Below are 14,161 nucleotides of genomic sequence, written 5' to 3' on the forward strand. Positions count from 1 at the left end.
TGTGGCACTATTTACTGAATATCTATGCCTAAGTGTATTGACTTGATCAAAATGTAACAGCTCAACAAGTGAAATATGTTCATAGGGATTAAACCAAAAATCAAATAATCCACAAATCTCTATCCACACAGTCTAAACTGTACACTCTCTATTGATGAAATTGACAGAAAAAATTGAAGATATAAAACCCTAATGTTAAAAAAAATTTTGGTTGACCTACCTTGGGTCACAGAATGTGAACTTCATGCCGAGGTCGTGGCGACTGATGAACATGCTGCCGTCCAGACGGATCTCCATCACAGAGTTGGTCTGCATGGGCCGGCAAATGCAGATCAGTCCGTCCACAGAGTAACTGTTGGCACGGCTAGCAGTCGCTCGCATCTTCAATCGTCCAGAACATTGCATTAGCTGCAGAAGAAGAAAGAGTTACATCAGCAAATGTAATGCAAAAGTATAACATTATTGTAAACAAAAAATTTGTGCATTCGCATTCTGTTGATTCGATGGGAAGAATATCAGTCATTCAAATATGAAAAATCTTTGCATGATACGATTAGAATACAAGGTTAAGGTAGCTCCATACTCGTAAAATTCTCTGAGGAAAGTTGAAAAACCGAACTGATTTCGACTTAATAGACTTAAATGTCATCAATTGTTAGAAAAAATATACATGTCATCCCACTTTTTGAGATGCCAGATAAACATAAACTAAAGCATATTTTAGCATTAGAAAAATGTATTTTTTTCTGTTAAAAGTAAAATCTTGTAGGCAGAAATTTGTTTTTCTTGTTTAATTTTAATGTCAACTTTATCAGAAAACTAAAATTACAAAAATATTTTAAAATTAATCGTTGGAATAAGGAAAACTATAGCATTTAGACATACAACTGAGAGAAAAGTCAGAAAAAGGGTTATTTCCCCTTTGCATAGATAAAATATATAAATATTTGGAAATTTAGTATAAAATTGAGTGCGAAAATATCTTTATCCTACCAATAATTCTAATTACATCCATGTGATTATATTCACATAAAATAAATAAAACTATCTTGCACAATTTTTAAAGAATTCAAAGGTTTACAAAAAAGTGTGACGTCACAGAACTACTTTAAGTTACACTTTCATTGCCAACGATGTACCTGGCTACTCTCACCACAAACCATCTTTTAAACAAACTGACCTCAACAGAATATTTTGGACTGCTGATTTGTAGTCGTAATGTTAATTCTTAATTTAAAAGAAAATAATTCAAGAAAAAATACATACATTTTCTTCAAAAGAAAAATAATTAAAACATCTACCCCCCCCCACCCCCCCCCAATCTAATAAACACTTTATTTATCAGTTTCCATTCTCATATAAATGTTAATGATTTGCTATGAATATAATAGGTTTTTAGTTAAAATTTCAGTTAACAACTGACAGAGTAAGAAACAAAATGTATGCAATATATCCAATACACTGGTCTCTGATTTCTTCATTCAAGTCAACATTGCTATTTAAATCTCTCCTGACTCAACTATACACTGATATTAGTCAAAACCAAATATAGCACATAATGTATCAAATTAAACATTACTTGTAAATTATGAATTAAATAACGGACCATATATGATAAGGGACTAAAATGGCCCCCTAAAATGAACATCATCATTTTACTATAATTCTTTATTTTCTTAGTACAAATATGTATGTGATGTGTTTACATAATATTCATTTTGGTTCAAGTGTCCACAATTAAGAAATATGACATTGAAAAGACAACCTTTTCCCACCATTTTTGCATTTTTAGCATAAAATTGCTTGTTTTCAAGCAGGTTTTCCTTCCGAAAACATAGAGTGCATGCTTGAACAAACAAAATATTTTAATCAGAGATGTATCTATCCAAGACTAATAAGTAACAAAAAAATTTTCCTTGTTCAAGCATGCGCTCTGTATTTCTCATTCGTAAATAGATAAGAAAAATGTCATTTTTTGGCTGATTTTGATTGACTTACAGAAATAGCGTCACTTCTGACGTCATATACTGCCAGTGAGTGCAAATAAATAGATGAAAAATATATTTTATATCATCTCTTCTAAAAAATAAGTTAACATTTTATTGTACCCGAAACACTTAAAAAATGCCGAATAATGGGGGCCAAATTTAGCTCTTTTCATATATAGTTCTTTATGATGAATAATGTATCACTTAAAAGTTTCTAAATGGTGCTTACATAGGACAAACAACATAGTCCTTTCCTGATATGTTTGATAGCTAAGATTGTCTCCATCACTTATGAACTGAAAGGCTCGCTTCAGTATGGATATTTATGAAATGCTGATACTGCAATCATCATAGAACTATTTTTTATTTTTTCTCACATGAAATTAATGAAAACCCCTAACCCCTCTCAAAGATTATGAGGACTAAACTGATTCATACAAATACAAACGCAAATACTGTGGAATCATTAGATTTCGTGGCGGCTCAATTTTCGTGGAATTCGTTGGTACCTCTCATCCACGTAATAACATCCTCCACAAATTGATAAATTAGGGTAATAAAGTTATATTTCCTTTTGTAGATATATAAGAATACACGAAATTACGTCCCCATGAACCTGTAAAATTTAAGCCATCCATGAAAATTGGCCCCCAGAAAATTTAATGATTCCACAGTAGTCATCAAATTATTTATTTGCAACAAAACATTTTAAATTTTTCTATGTAGAAAAATATGTAGAAACACTTACTAACATGAAACTATATGAACAAAGTCTGATGTGAACCTATACAAAGCTAGATTATAGAGCTATATGAATTTTACATTTTCTCTGAATTATGCAAAATTCATTTGAGAAATTTAAAAGAATAGTTTTTCATAGTCCATAGATAATATTTTATAAATGGCATAAAACCTCCAAGTGTAAAAATTCATAGAAGAGGATAAATAATCAGAATTTGCTGGGCAGGTAGAACTAAGGTAAAATTAAAAAATTCATCGCAATATCATCACTCAGTGAATGAGTGTGAAATATGAAGTGATATATCATATGATCAGTGTCACTCGGCACCAAATTCTGATGGTAAGATAACTGTCTTCATCCAAATTCTTTGAATAAAAAGTTGAATAATATTTAGTGCAAAAATCTCAAATTGTGTTACATCAGGTACTGTCAGTTTCAGAACACAGTTCACGGACTAGAACCGATTAAATTGAACCCCCTGACCTGGTCACTTACAGCCAGTTAAAAAATCCCATAGCGTGACCAGTATCTGTGACATAGGGAAGACCTGGGGTTAATCAGCCAACATGCTGTTCATTATCTTAATCACAGGTCCCGCTGTGACAGTGAAAACTGGCTGTCACAATGTTAAGACTGTATGTTTTAGGTCGGGATTAATGAGGGGCACACAATAAGGTTCAGCGTCCCTTTCCTTTTTACAATTAGAGAGTGAATGATCATGCTTAACCTGTAAATGGTGTACCACCCGCCGTTCCACGAGGCCTACACACGTCATACACCGATAAGTAATCCAGGTATCTATCTACCTGTGCTCAGTAGGTCAGTAGGTCAAAGAGGCAATGGCACATTCCAGGGTCGGGGCGTAATTCTGCACCACAGCTTTACTGTCTTTGAATTCAGAAATACAAGTTGCAGTCTTTTCATTTTTTTCATGTGTATGAAGTCTATGGAATTGGATGAACATATTCATGTATGTAAGTTATACTGCTGCTGAGATCCAATTTAATACCATTTGACAGATCTTGTTTCTCCTTTCTATATAAGTAGGTGTGAGGGTTCTCACATTTTTGAGTATTCACAGCTTTTGTTGCAAAATCAAGATTCAGGTGAAACATGATGAAGCATTATTTAACATGTCTTTTTAAATACGCAATACGATCATACAGTTGCCAAATATGCCTTTTAATGAAAGTATAATATACCATAATGTATACAGCTCATCAAAGGTCTTTAGAACCAGACAAAGTCATATTAGTATCCTTATACAATATACACTCAATCTCTGCAAGCAAGGTCCTTCTATTATAACCAGACCTGAAAATTTTGGTTAGAGTAACTTTGATATCATGTTCATAGATTTTCTTAGGGAAGTTCTGAACTTGATATCTTCAAATCTATTGTGGTGGTCCGACAAAACGAATTTGAGCAGAAATATGCACAATTACATGGTGATTTATGCAGTAAATGTACACCCATAGCACGCTTTCATACCTTTTCAAAGAAACTGCAAAAGACCTTGGAAATGTATCGGTTCAAAGTTTGACCGTGACCTTGGGAGAAGTCAGTATCAAATGTTACCCCACAATAAAAATTATGACAATTAAGATTTCATTCCAGACCTAAGGTCAAGAATCTCTTTTTAATTCACTAAACATGCAGAGTATGTGTGCATATTAATTTCTATATTTCATTTTTTTTTGCGGCATCTGCAATACTAGTCTAATATATTGCATGTCAAGTAAAGAGATGTCCACGTGTCCTCAGAGGAAATGAGACCAAAATCCTATCTTTGTTACTTAACCCAGACAATTCAGTACAAAGAAGTGGATCACTGTCCCAGTCAAGGCCATTATTTCATTAGAAAACTGCTGCTTGTACATCTTCCTTATATATATATCTATATCCAGCAAATAGAGCAGAGGTCCATCAACACAATACTTAAATATCTGTACTACGATTATAATCAAAATACTGTAATTGAATTTTTTCACAATTACATAATATTGTCAATATAAATACACTTTTTCAATATGCTTTTATCTGTACCGTTAAGTGATTTAATTTATCAACTCAACCACCCAAAGGCATAAGCAGTCTCTTTATTTTAGCAGGAACTTTCAATGTTTCTTTATTACAAAGATTTAGCCCATACAAGATTGCCCACGCAGATGGACAGACGTAATAAAATCCGCATCAATCTTACTGTTAATAATGGTTTCTGTGGTTTCATATTGTAAAAATTTATATTTCATTGCAGATATATATAAAATATATATGTGTTGTGAATTAAACAATAAAATGCTTTCTTTGACAACTCATGCAGGTTATGAGGGTAGCGATTATTGCAGAAAAAAACCATAACCTGCGTTAGCAGGTAATGTAAATTTATGTAAATTATGTATTGTGTTCTATTGATACTTGCACATAAAATTTGAGCTGCATGCACTTTGTTGTTGTCAAACATTTCAAGAAATAGTCACCCAACAGCCTTGGAAATTAATGATTCTGATTTACAAATCACAATCTTCAGAAAAAATCAAAGTCAAATAAATCAAAGTAACCAATGTTTCTTTCAATCTTCACCATACCAAATTTTGCAAAGTAGCAGATACACAGGAAATATACCCCCATAAACACAGTTATCAGTACTATATTCCTTCTGAAACAATTGCTTCATATGATAATAATGGGACCACTTGTATGTTATCAAATACTATAATTTTATAATTTTTGTTGGTATCAAATGTGTATTTTGAAATTTGTACTAATTTAAAATCAAAGTATGTATTGTAAGTTATTTTAAAGACTTCATTTTTAGAAGTCCTGCTTGTCCGACATTCTGAACGTTGATTGATGTTTCAGCTGGTTCAGTTTCAATCTGACCCGTATAATGCTGTATGCTGAATTATGTTAGTGTATCACGTCTCTGTAAATATTTTCCTCATAAGGCCGTTTCTGACACCACTTAATTAACCCCTATGCTGTTACATATTTTACCTGCAATCTTAGACCTACATGCATGGTAGTGCGAGTAAAAAGGTTTATTTTTCAAATGAGAAGTGTCCTTTAGACTGACCTTTCTGACACCGTCCCCAGCATAACAGGGACCCCTCTTAAACCCAGTGGGTAGCGGAACATCGCCAGTTTAATAGTCGGCTTATCTGACCCTCATCTTACTCTCCACACAGAGTCTATGTCTGTCACCCTACACCCCCAGACATCTATCAAAGCATGCCAAGCATCAGACAACAGCAACCAGTAGCAAGAAGCCAGCTCACATAAACCTAGAGTGAAAAATCACCCCCATCAAGCAAGGGGACAGCAAGGAAAATCAGAAATGTTTCAAATGCTGCTGATAAGTCTGTACACACAATTCACAGGAGCACTGTCACCATCTTGTAATCTAAGACCGACTAATTGTATGTCCAGTGTAGATTAGTGACAGTAGATTTAACAGGTAAGTCACAAACTACCAAGTGTACAGTTGCTAGTGGGCCATTCAAGCCCTTGACATACATTTCCTGCATGCACACTTCTTCCTTTTTCACATTCTAAAAATTCAAGGCTTTTAAATTCTTTTAATGCTTGTGCATAAGAAGAGGAATGGAATGTTAAGAAATATGCATCCTTCATATTCTAAACTAGAATTAATAAGCAGTTTCTTATCCTCTATTATTGAAATTTGTTTAAAATAGAAACAGCAACTATTAATTTGAATTACTTCAATAATGATACAGAGGGTAAATGTGCGACTTTTAAACTTGCGTCTCATTTCTTCCATTTTTTATCAGTAATCTGCATTAGTTAAAAGCTATAAAAAAAAATCTGAGCAGGGATATGATTGACTCTATAGAAGTAAGGAGAGCTTCACATCTCATAAAATTTAAATGCTGGTGAAATCGCTGCTGTATTTAGAATGCTGTATCATTATGTACTGAGGGGCAATCTAGTGCTCAGCCATGATTCCAGTAATTGGGGTCAAAATGCTATAAATCTTCTTCGTATATTGTCTGTCTCATCTTTAGGAAAAAATACGATATTTAGGGCTATTTAATTAAGTCTACATTAAAAAGGTGACAAAAAAGGGAATTACATAACATGGACGCAAGATGTCCCATATAGATATTGGCATGTCTGATATTTCAAACTTTATACCCCAGCAATGCTCATCAAATTCTCCTTCCTACGGAACAGGATTCCCCATTAACCCAGTGACATAGTGAAATAGCCATTGGAATTTGATGGCCGTTTTAACATTCAATCACGGCCACACAGGAAATGCTCTACAGAAAGTGTCCTGTGTCTACATTTCATCCGCATGTATTTGTTACATCCCATTTGCTACAAAAAACTGAAGCTGCCTTTTATTGTACATAGTAGGAATCTAGTATTGGAGACAGCTTTAATTGCTTAATGGTTAGTTTAGGATGATATCTAGACGCACAGCATACAAAATGAGAAACCTTATCCTCACAAGTACTATTTAAATCTCTCCGAAAGTCCCGCCTTTGACAAAGGAACAATTGAAAAATAGATAGAGTTCTGCTCAGTAAAAAATTGAAACTATGCATCCTAATTCTACATCAGAAATTTAAATTCATTATAGGTAATTCAGATACAAAGACAGAAATTCTAGTGCATGTATACAAATTATTTCAATTCTATTTGACTAAAAACCATGCTTTTATTCACATATAATACTGCAGTTTCATTATCTCTTTATTATACTTGGCAGGTTTCAAATAAAGTAGACCTATATAGAATGTCCTATTAAAGTTACTGACACAATATACATGTATTTAAAGATATGTTTCTTCCCAAAGAGTTAATATTTTCGTCCCAAGGGGGCTAATATAATCAATGTTGCCCGAAAACAGTCAACATTTGTTTTGTTATATGAAGAAACAAAAAAAAATTTAAGAAAGTAATTAAAAACAGATCGCCGTAATTTTCTCAGCTCAACAAACAATTCACAAATTAAATTTTTTGCAAAGTTCATTTCCTAAATATCCTCCGCATCAAACGTTCACTGGTGATATTCCGCCGCCTGTTAGCAGGGATGGGGTAATTGAAAAAAGTATTTGTAATTGAGTGTAATTAATTACATTTTTCAAAGTAATTGAAAGTAATTTGTAATTGAGTCTGTCTTCAATTACAAGTAATTGAATGTATTTAAATACATTCCAAAAATATTGTGCATTTTCAAATACTTTTCAATTACATCTCAATTACTTTTTTTCGAAGTTTAAAACATAAAAAAGGTGTCTTATAATGATACATAGATTTTATACATGTTTGGCATGGACTTTTGTTTATACAATAATTAAATGTCCCATAATGTATCATATGTTAATACAGCATAACACACTGCCCAGGGCAATAGGTAAAGATCTAATTTTGTGGAGGTGTGAACTCCTCTAATACCGGTACACAAGAACCCTCATTGATTTTAGACTTGAGGGAGTCAAAATATCTCATTCTTGTGAATTATAATTTATATACTGATATGCTGTACTGCCGAAAGTTGTACTTTCTGAATAAACATAGTTTAAATATGTGAATAAAAATTAATTCACTATAGTCAAAATATTATTCATAACCAAAAATGAACTCAATGGTACTCAATGACTTTAATGTTAAAGAAAATTTTTCTAGAAATTTTCAAGAAATCTGATCCGAACTGAACTATACAACCTTTTAAAACATAATCGTACATAAAGCTCTGTATATCTTAATGCTGTTAATATATGTATATGTTCTCAAGATTTAAAGAAATAAAACTAAAGTATTTGAAATGTAATTAATTACATTTATCAAAGTAATTGAGAGTAATTAATTACATTTTAAAAATCAATGTAATTGTAATTGCAAGTAATTGATAAAATTGTCAATGTATTTGAAAGTAATTAATTACTTTTTAAAGTAATTGACCCCAACTCTGCCTGTTAGAAGTAACATACAGATGTTCTACCTGATTTTACTTCACAGTAATTCGCAAATCCTTATATCAGTTATGATAGCAAACCATTGCATTGCGTGTTCGTTGTTTACTTGCCTTGATTGACTGTCTATAATATTATGACATCACCTTGTTTTGGAGTCGCGAAGAGTTATTTACGTCATCGTTTACGAATCAACAAATCAGAAGCAATTTATTGAAATATAGGGAATATTCTCTAGATATTATTCCTAGCAAGTCAAAATAAAAAAATATTGACCGATCAATATTTTTCGGACGAGCAAATATTACAATTATTAACAAGAGTTATATAGTGAGAATATACTACTGAATATAACAATTTAAAATGATATATTAATATTTTTTCCTAACATTTCTGTATCAAATTTTTCCAAATGCCATCAAGCTATAGTGTGAAAATATACTACACAAAGGTTAGTTTTTCATTAATACATGTATCATGAATTTAGCGTCAAAATTGTCTGCATCAGTTCACTATTACCCCTGGTGCCTGGTGGTGAAACAAATTTTGAATTACATGTATTCAGTACGTTATTTGACAATCAAAAATAATTTGTGCATCACTTTGAAATAAAATGCAGATAACCAGTAGGCATGAAAGAGAAGCCAATATTACTAACCTTAACTATAGATAGGCAAATACAAAATTCTACCAGTATTTACTGACTGCACATTTTAAAGAACACAATCTGTGTGCAAGAAACTTGATAACAACCATGCATAGCAAATTCTCATGACAAGAAATGCTTTTTTTAGTGTGTTGCTATGCAAATACATCAATTAACTAATTCTTTTACTCTGTTGCATTTATTACTCACACATGGAATATTCAGTTGTATCTACTTGAGAATATTGGATATCTTGAGAAATAATTAATTCATCAATAGCTTTGAAAATGAAAAGGGGGTCATATTATTAATACAGGTAAGGGTATGGGACACTTTTTTAATGGTTTATACTTTCAAAATAAGCAATAAAAATAGCTAATTTTTTTTCAAAGTTTCTTCCCCAGTCTTGCAGATTTTTGCAAATTTAAATGATTTTTGTATAAGAGTTTGTTTTAGTCAGTCATGTATAATCCCTAATCAACAAACTGCAAGAGCTAGGGGATAATAATGGCATCATCTATATGCATTATGCCTGTTATATAGTTGTGATAGCTTCCCTTAGTTAACAAGGAACAAGGACTTTAAGGTTATCTCTAACATAATGATATCGAGAAAAGGTTAGTATCAGCAGCATCATATTCCCACTGTGTCAGAAATAAAGCAAACCCCAACAGTTCACTATGACTACAAGTATGTTAAATTCAAAATAAGACTGTGATTTTCAATCAAAATAGTTTACAAACTACTTTACAAAAAAAACTTTTGAAAAGTGTACAAGACTATGCATATTACTGGTATTAAAATCTTAATTCTGTAACAATTATTTTATCTGTTATTAAATTTTAAGTACGGTACATTTGTTCGTTTGGATTAAAAGATGGTCTATTATTTTTTTTATATGATTTGCTCCAAAATAATACATGTACATATATTGTTAAGTTTTGTATATACACATTCATTTTGTTCTTACTGGTTTTGGACATCATAAAAATATAAAGTGCTGGTATTTAATTAACTTGTATGATATAAAAGCAAAGTCAGGTGTGTCTGGTGTCTGGTGTTTTAAGACACATTCTAATTAAACCATTAGAAAGTCTCTGTCAATTTTTATCTTAAACAAGGAATTAATCCTTCATAATTCATATAAACTGACAAAATATCCATTGCAAAATCATTATCGTCCGTAATCATTGGGCACTTTATATCTAATTATTTTACAGAAGTGAGGGGAATATGGGAATAAATGCTCTTGATTACAATTTATTATCAGGCTTGGTAAATCATAAATTCATATGATAAAAATGTAGAACAATCGAAGAGCCAAAATTTTCAAAAGGGGGTGTCCCAAGGCCTATTTTTGGTAATTATATGTGAATTTAGTAAATTTCAAATTTCCAAAGGTGTTCAGGACCCATCCAAACTGACCTTCAGCTCCGGTGCAGGCAAAAAGTGCATATTCTTGCATTAAAAAAAGACTTACCACAAATCCCGATTGCTTTGTTCTAATGCCGTTTTTCTTTAAGACACACTTCATTCTGAGGTAGAACACTCTATTGTCATCCAGGTGTGGGACGTGCTTGTCTACAAGGACCATCCATAGATGTCAGAGTCTGAGGCCTCACATTTCATCACAATAATACTATCGATTTATCAAATACATTTCAAAATATAGTTCAACTGAATCCAGGTACAAGTATTAAAAATTTCACATTAATAATGTTTGAACACAAGATATACGTGAATGGTGAGAGGGTTTAAGCAAAGAGAGATAACTCTATGTCATGACTTTCACAATTATATAGGTATGTCTAATGTACTTTATCACAAATTTGCTGCAGACATGCTTTGCACTTTATCATGAACCTAATTTACAGCAAGTGTGTATTATGCAATATTTACATCTACCAAGCATAATTTCATCTATTTCTTACGGAAACTTAGCTAATTCACAGCTCTATAGAAACAGCCAGACTGAAATATACACGCCCTATTAATCGATTGGTCGAAATCTACAGCGGCTGAAAGTGACAGGACTGAAATTGACACGCCCTGTTTATCGATTGGTCTGAACCTACAGCGACTTTAGTAAAATCCCGGACTGCACGAAATAATCATGACGATGCCAGACTCAAAGTCTCACAGGAGACGATTTGGCTGTTTCTTTTAGCTAACGTACTTTTGAACATTAACAGTAATTTAGTGAATTTTACTAACTTTTCATAATTAGTTTATTAATTAGTAAAAGAAAGATGTTAATATAAATAATAAAATGTTTTCTTTGATGATTTATGCAGGTTATGAAGGTAGCGATCATTGCAGGAAAAATTTACATTTTTCCTGCAATGTCGCTACCTTCATATCCCAAATGTATCACTAAAGAAAGCATTTTATTGTTTAAATATCTGCAGATGTCAAGAGTTGAAGCCTCACCACTATTATCCATGTTGACAGGGCAAGAGCAATGCATTTCACATGGTTTGAGATTAAACTGTTTCTTTAGCTCTGGTATATCACTGGGGTGGATGAGCGTGGTCACCTTTTTACCCAGCAGTTGAACCTGTAATAATACACAATGTACATCAACAGTAAATAATATATCAACAATACAAAATACATGTATGCATCAACAATAAAGAATACAAAGATTATTACATGGCAATTTTTATATCGCATCCTATATTAGCCTAAGGTCACTGTATATCAGCCCGAGAACCGTAAGGCTCCATAAAAAAATTGACATGCTATGATTTTTATATCATATACTATATATATAGAAAATATTTGAAAACAACAAAAAACGTCATGTGATGAATGATTATTGTTAACAAATCACTCCATGTATCAAAGCGTAAATCCCCTCTTGTAGTGCAGCTTTACATGTCCCCCTCCCCTCTTCTGAAAGAATAACTGCTGTATAAACATCCCCCTTTGATTGAATAGCAAAACAGGTGAGCTCCACCCTCTGTCATTTTTACTGACATTTCTACAATCTCCCCTCCTCCCACCAAAGTTGCGATACAGGTATTCTTTATAGTAAAAATAGTACAAATACACAATATTAGCTATACAGGCAACCCCTGCTCCCGATAGTATAGCTAAAAAAAGCAAAACCCCCTCTGATAGTACAGCTATACAGACAACCCCTGAATCATACAGTTATACAAGCAAACACCCCTCATGATTGTTCATCTACACAAACTCCCTATTAATGTTACTATACAGGCAAACCCCACTCTGCTGGTAAAGCTACACTGACCTGATCAATGCCTAGGTGCGTGGCCACTCCATCAGACACATACAGGATCTTCTTCTTGCGGTCCAGCAGCAACAGGAATCCATTCATGGCCTCCAGCATCAGCTGACTCTCCTCCACCTTACACTGCTCCACACCTGTAATAGAATCATTTCAACTGATTACACTGCTCCACACCTGTAATAGAATCATATCAACTGATTTCACTGCTCCACACCTGTCATAGAATTATATCAACTGATTACACTGCTCCACACCTGTACTAGAATACTACAGACTGATTACACTCATCCACACCTGTTATAGAATACTATCAACTGATTACACTGCTCCACACCTGTACTAGAATTATATCAACTGATTACACTGCTCCACAACTGTACTAGAATACTACTGACTGATTACACTGCTCCACACCTTTACTAGAATACTATCAACTGATTACACTGCTCCACACCTGTACTAGAATACTACTGACTGATTACACTGCTCCACACCTGTACTAGAATTATATCAACTGATTACACTGCTCCACACCTGTACTAGAATATTATCAACTGATTACACTGCTCCACACCTTTACTAGAATACCATCAACTGATTACACTGCTCCACACCTGTACTAGAATACTACTGATTGATTACACTGCTCCACACCTGTACTAGAATTCTACCAACTGATTTAACTGCTCCACACCTAAAATAGAATATCAACTGACTACACTGCTCCACACCTGTAATAGAATACTATCAACTTGATTACACTGTTCCACACCTGTATTATAATACTATCAACTGATTACACTGCTCCACACCTGTACTAGAATACTACTGACTGATTAAACTGCTCCACACCTGAAAAAGAATATTATCAACTGACTACACTGCTCCACACCTGTAATAGAATACTGTCAACTTGATTACACTGCTCCACACCTGTATTATAATACTATCAACTGATTACACTGCTCCACACCTGTACTAGAATACTGCCAACTGATTACACTGCTCCACACCTGTAGTTAAATACTTTCAGCTGACAACCATGTAATGTGTACACCAGTTTCATGATTATAATTTGTTTAAATTGAACACATTTCTATACATACATAATAGTAAAACAGTTACATACTGCTAAATAGGAAGACATTTACCAAAGAGTAAAGCTACTTTGACCAGGTTATTGTAATGATTTCTAACCAAACAGTCCATAGTTGTATGTAAAAATATTTAGGACAATGTTGTGTGCATTAACGTCCTTCATTACAGACTGGTGTAGGTTACCATTAAAGACTAGATGGTGTGCATCATTTTCTTCTATACAGCTTGCTATTGAGAATAAGGTGCTGTGTACAACCCCACTCCCAAATGACTGGTTTAATTCATATAACTAATGACTGAGGATTAAAGTAGTTTTATCATTGAGAACAATTCAGTGTTACTCATACAGCTGACCATGTGGACAAGATTAAATAAACACTTACCATTGAGGACAAGGTGGTGTGTACCATTTTTCTTCACAACTGGCATTGGAGATTTTTCCTCAGTGGTTGGCTCCGAGTCCTGAAGAGACAGTTTGGCCATTTCTAC

The 14,161-nt window shown here is 33.2% G+C and overlaps 1 protein-coding gene across 2 annotated transcripts in view; it reads right to left on the reverse strand.

Annotated features, from left to right (window-relative positions):
• Window positions 1-14,161, reverse strand: part of LOC128175837 (endothelial PAS domain-containing protein 1-like) — a 38,259-nt gene that overhangs the window by 9,937 nt on the left and 14,161 nt on the right. For both annotated transcript variants that reach the window (XM_052841684.1, XM_052841685.1), the window contains 5 exons: window positions 14,056-14,157; window positions 12,575-12,708; window positions 11,749-11,875; window positions 10,799-10,899; window positions 221-408 (listed from right to left, as the gene is read on the reverse strand). In XM_052841684.1, coding sequence (XP_052697644.1) covers window positions 221-408; window positions 10,799-10,899; window positions 11,749-11,875; window positions 12,575-12,708; window positions 14,056-14,157 — 652 coding nt within the window. The remainder of the gene's footprint in view (window positions 1-220; window positions 409-10,798; window positions 10,900-11,748; window positions 11,876-12,574; window positions 12,709-14,055; window positions 14,158-14,161) is intronic.

Source organism: Crassostrea angulata, chromosome 3 (assembly GCF_025612915.1).
Source record: "Crassostrea angulata isolate pt1a10 chromosome 3, ASM2561291v2, whole genome shotgun sequence".
Taxonomy (NCBI): domain Eukaryota; kingdom Metazoa; phylum Mollusca; class Bivalvia; order Ostreida; family Ostreidae; genus Magallana; species Magallana angulata.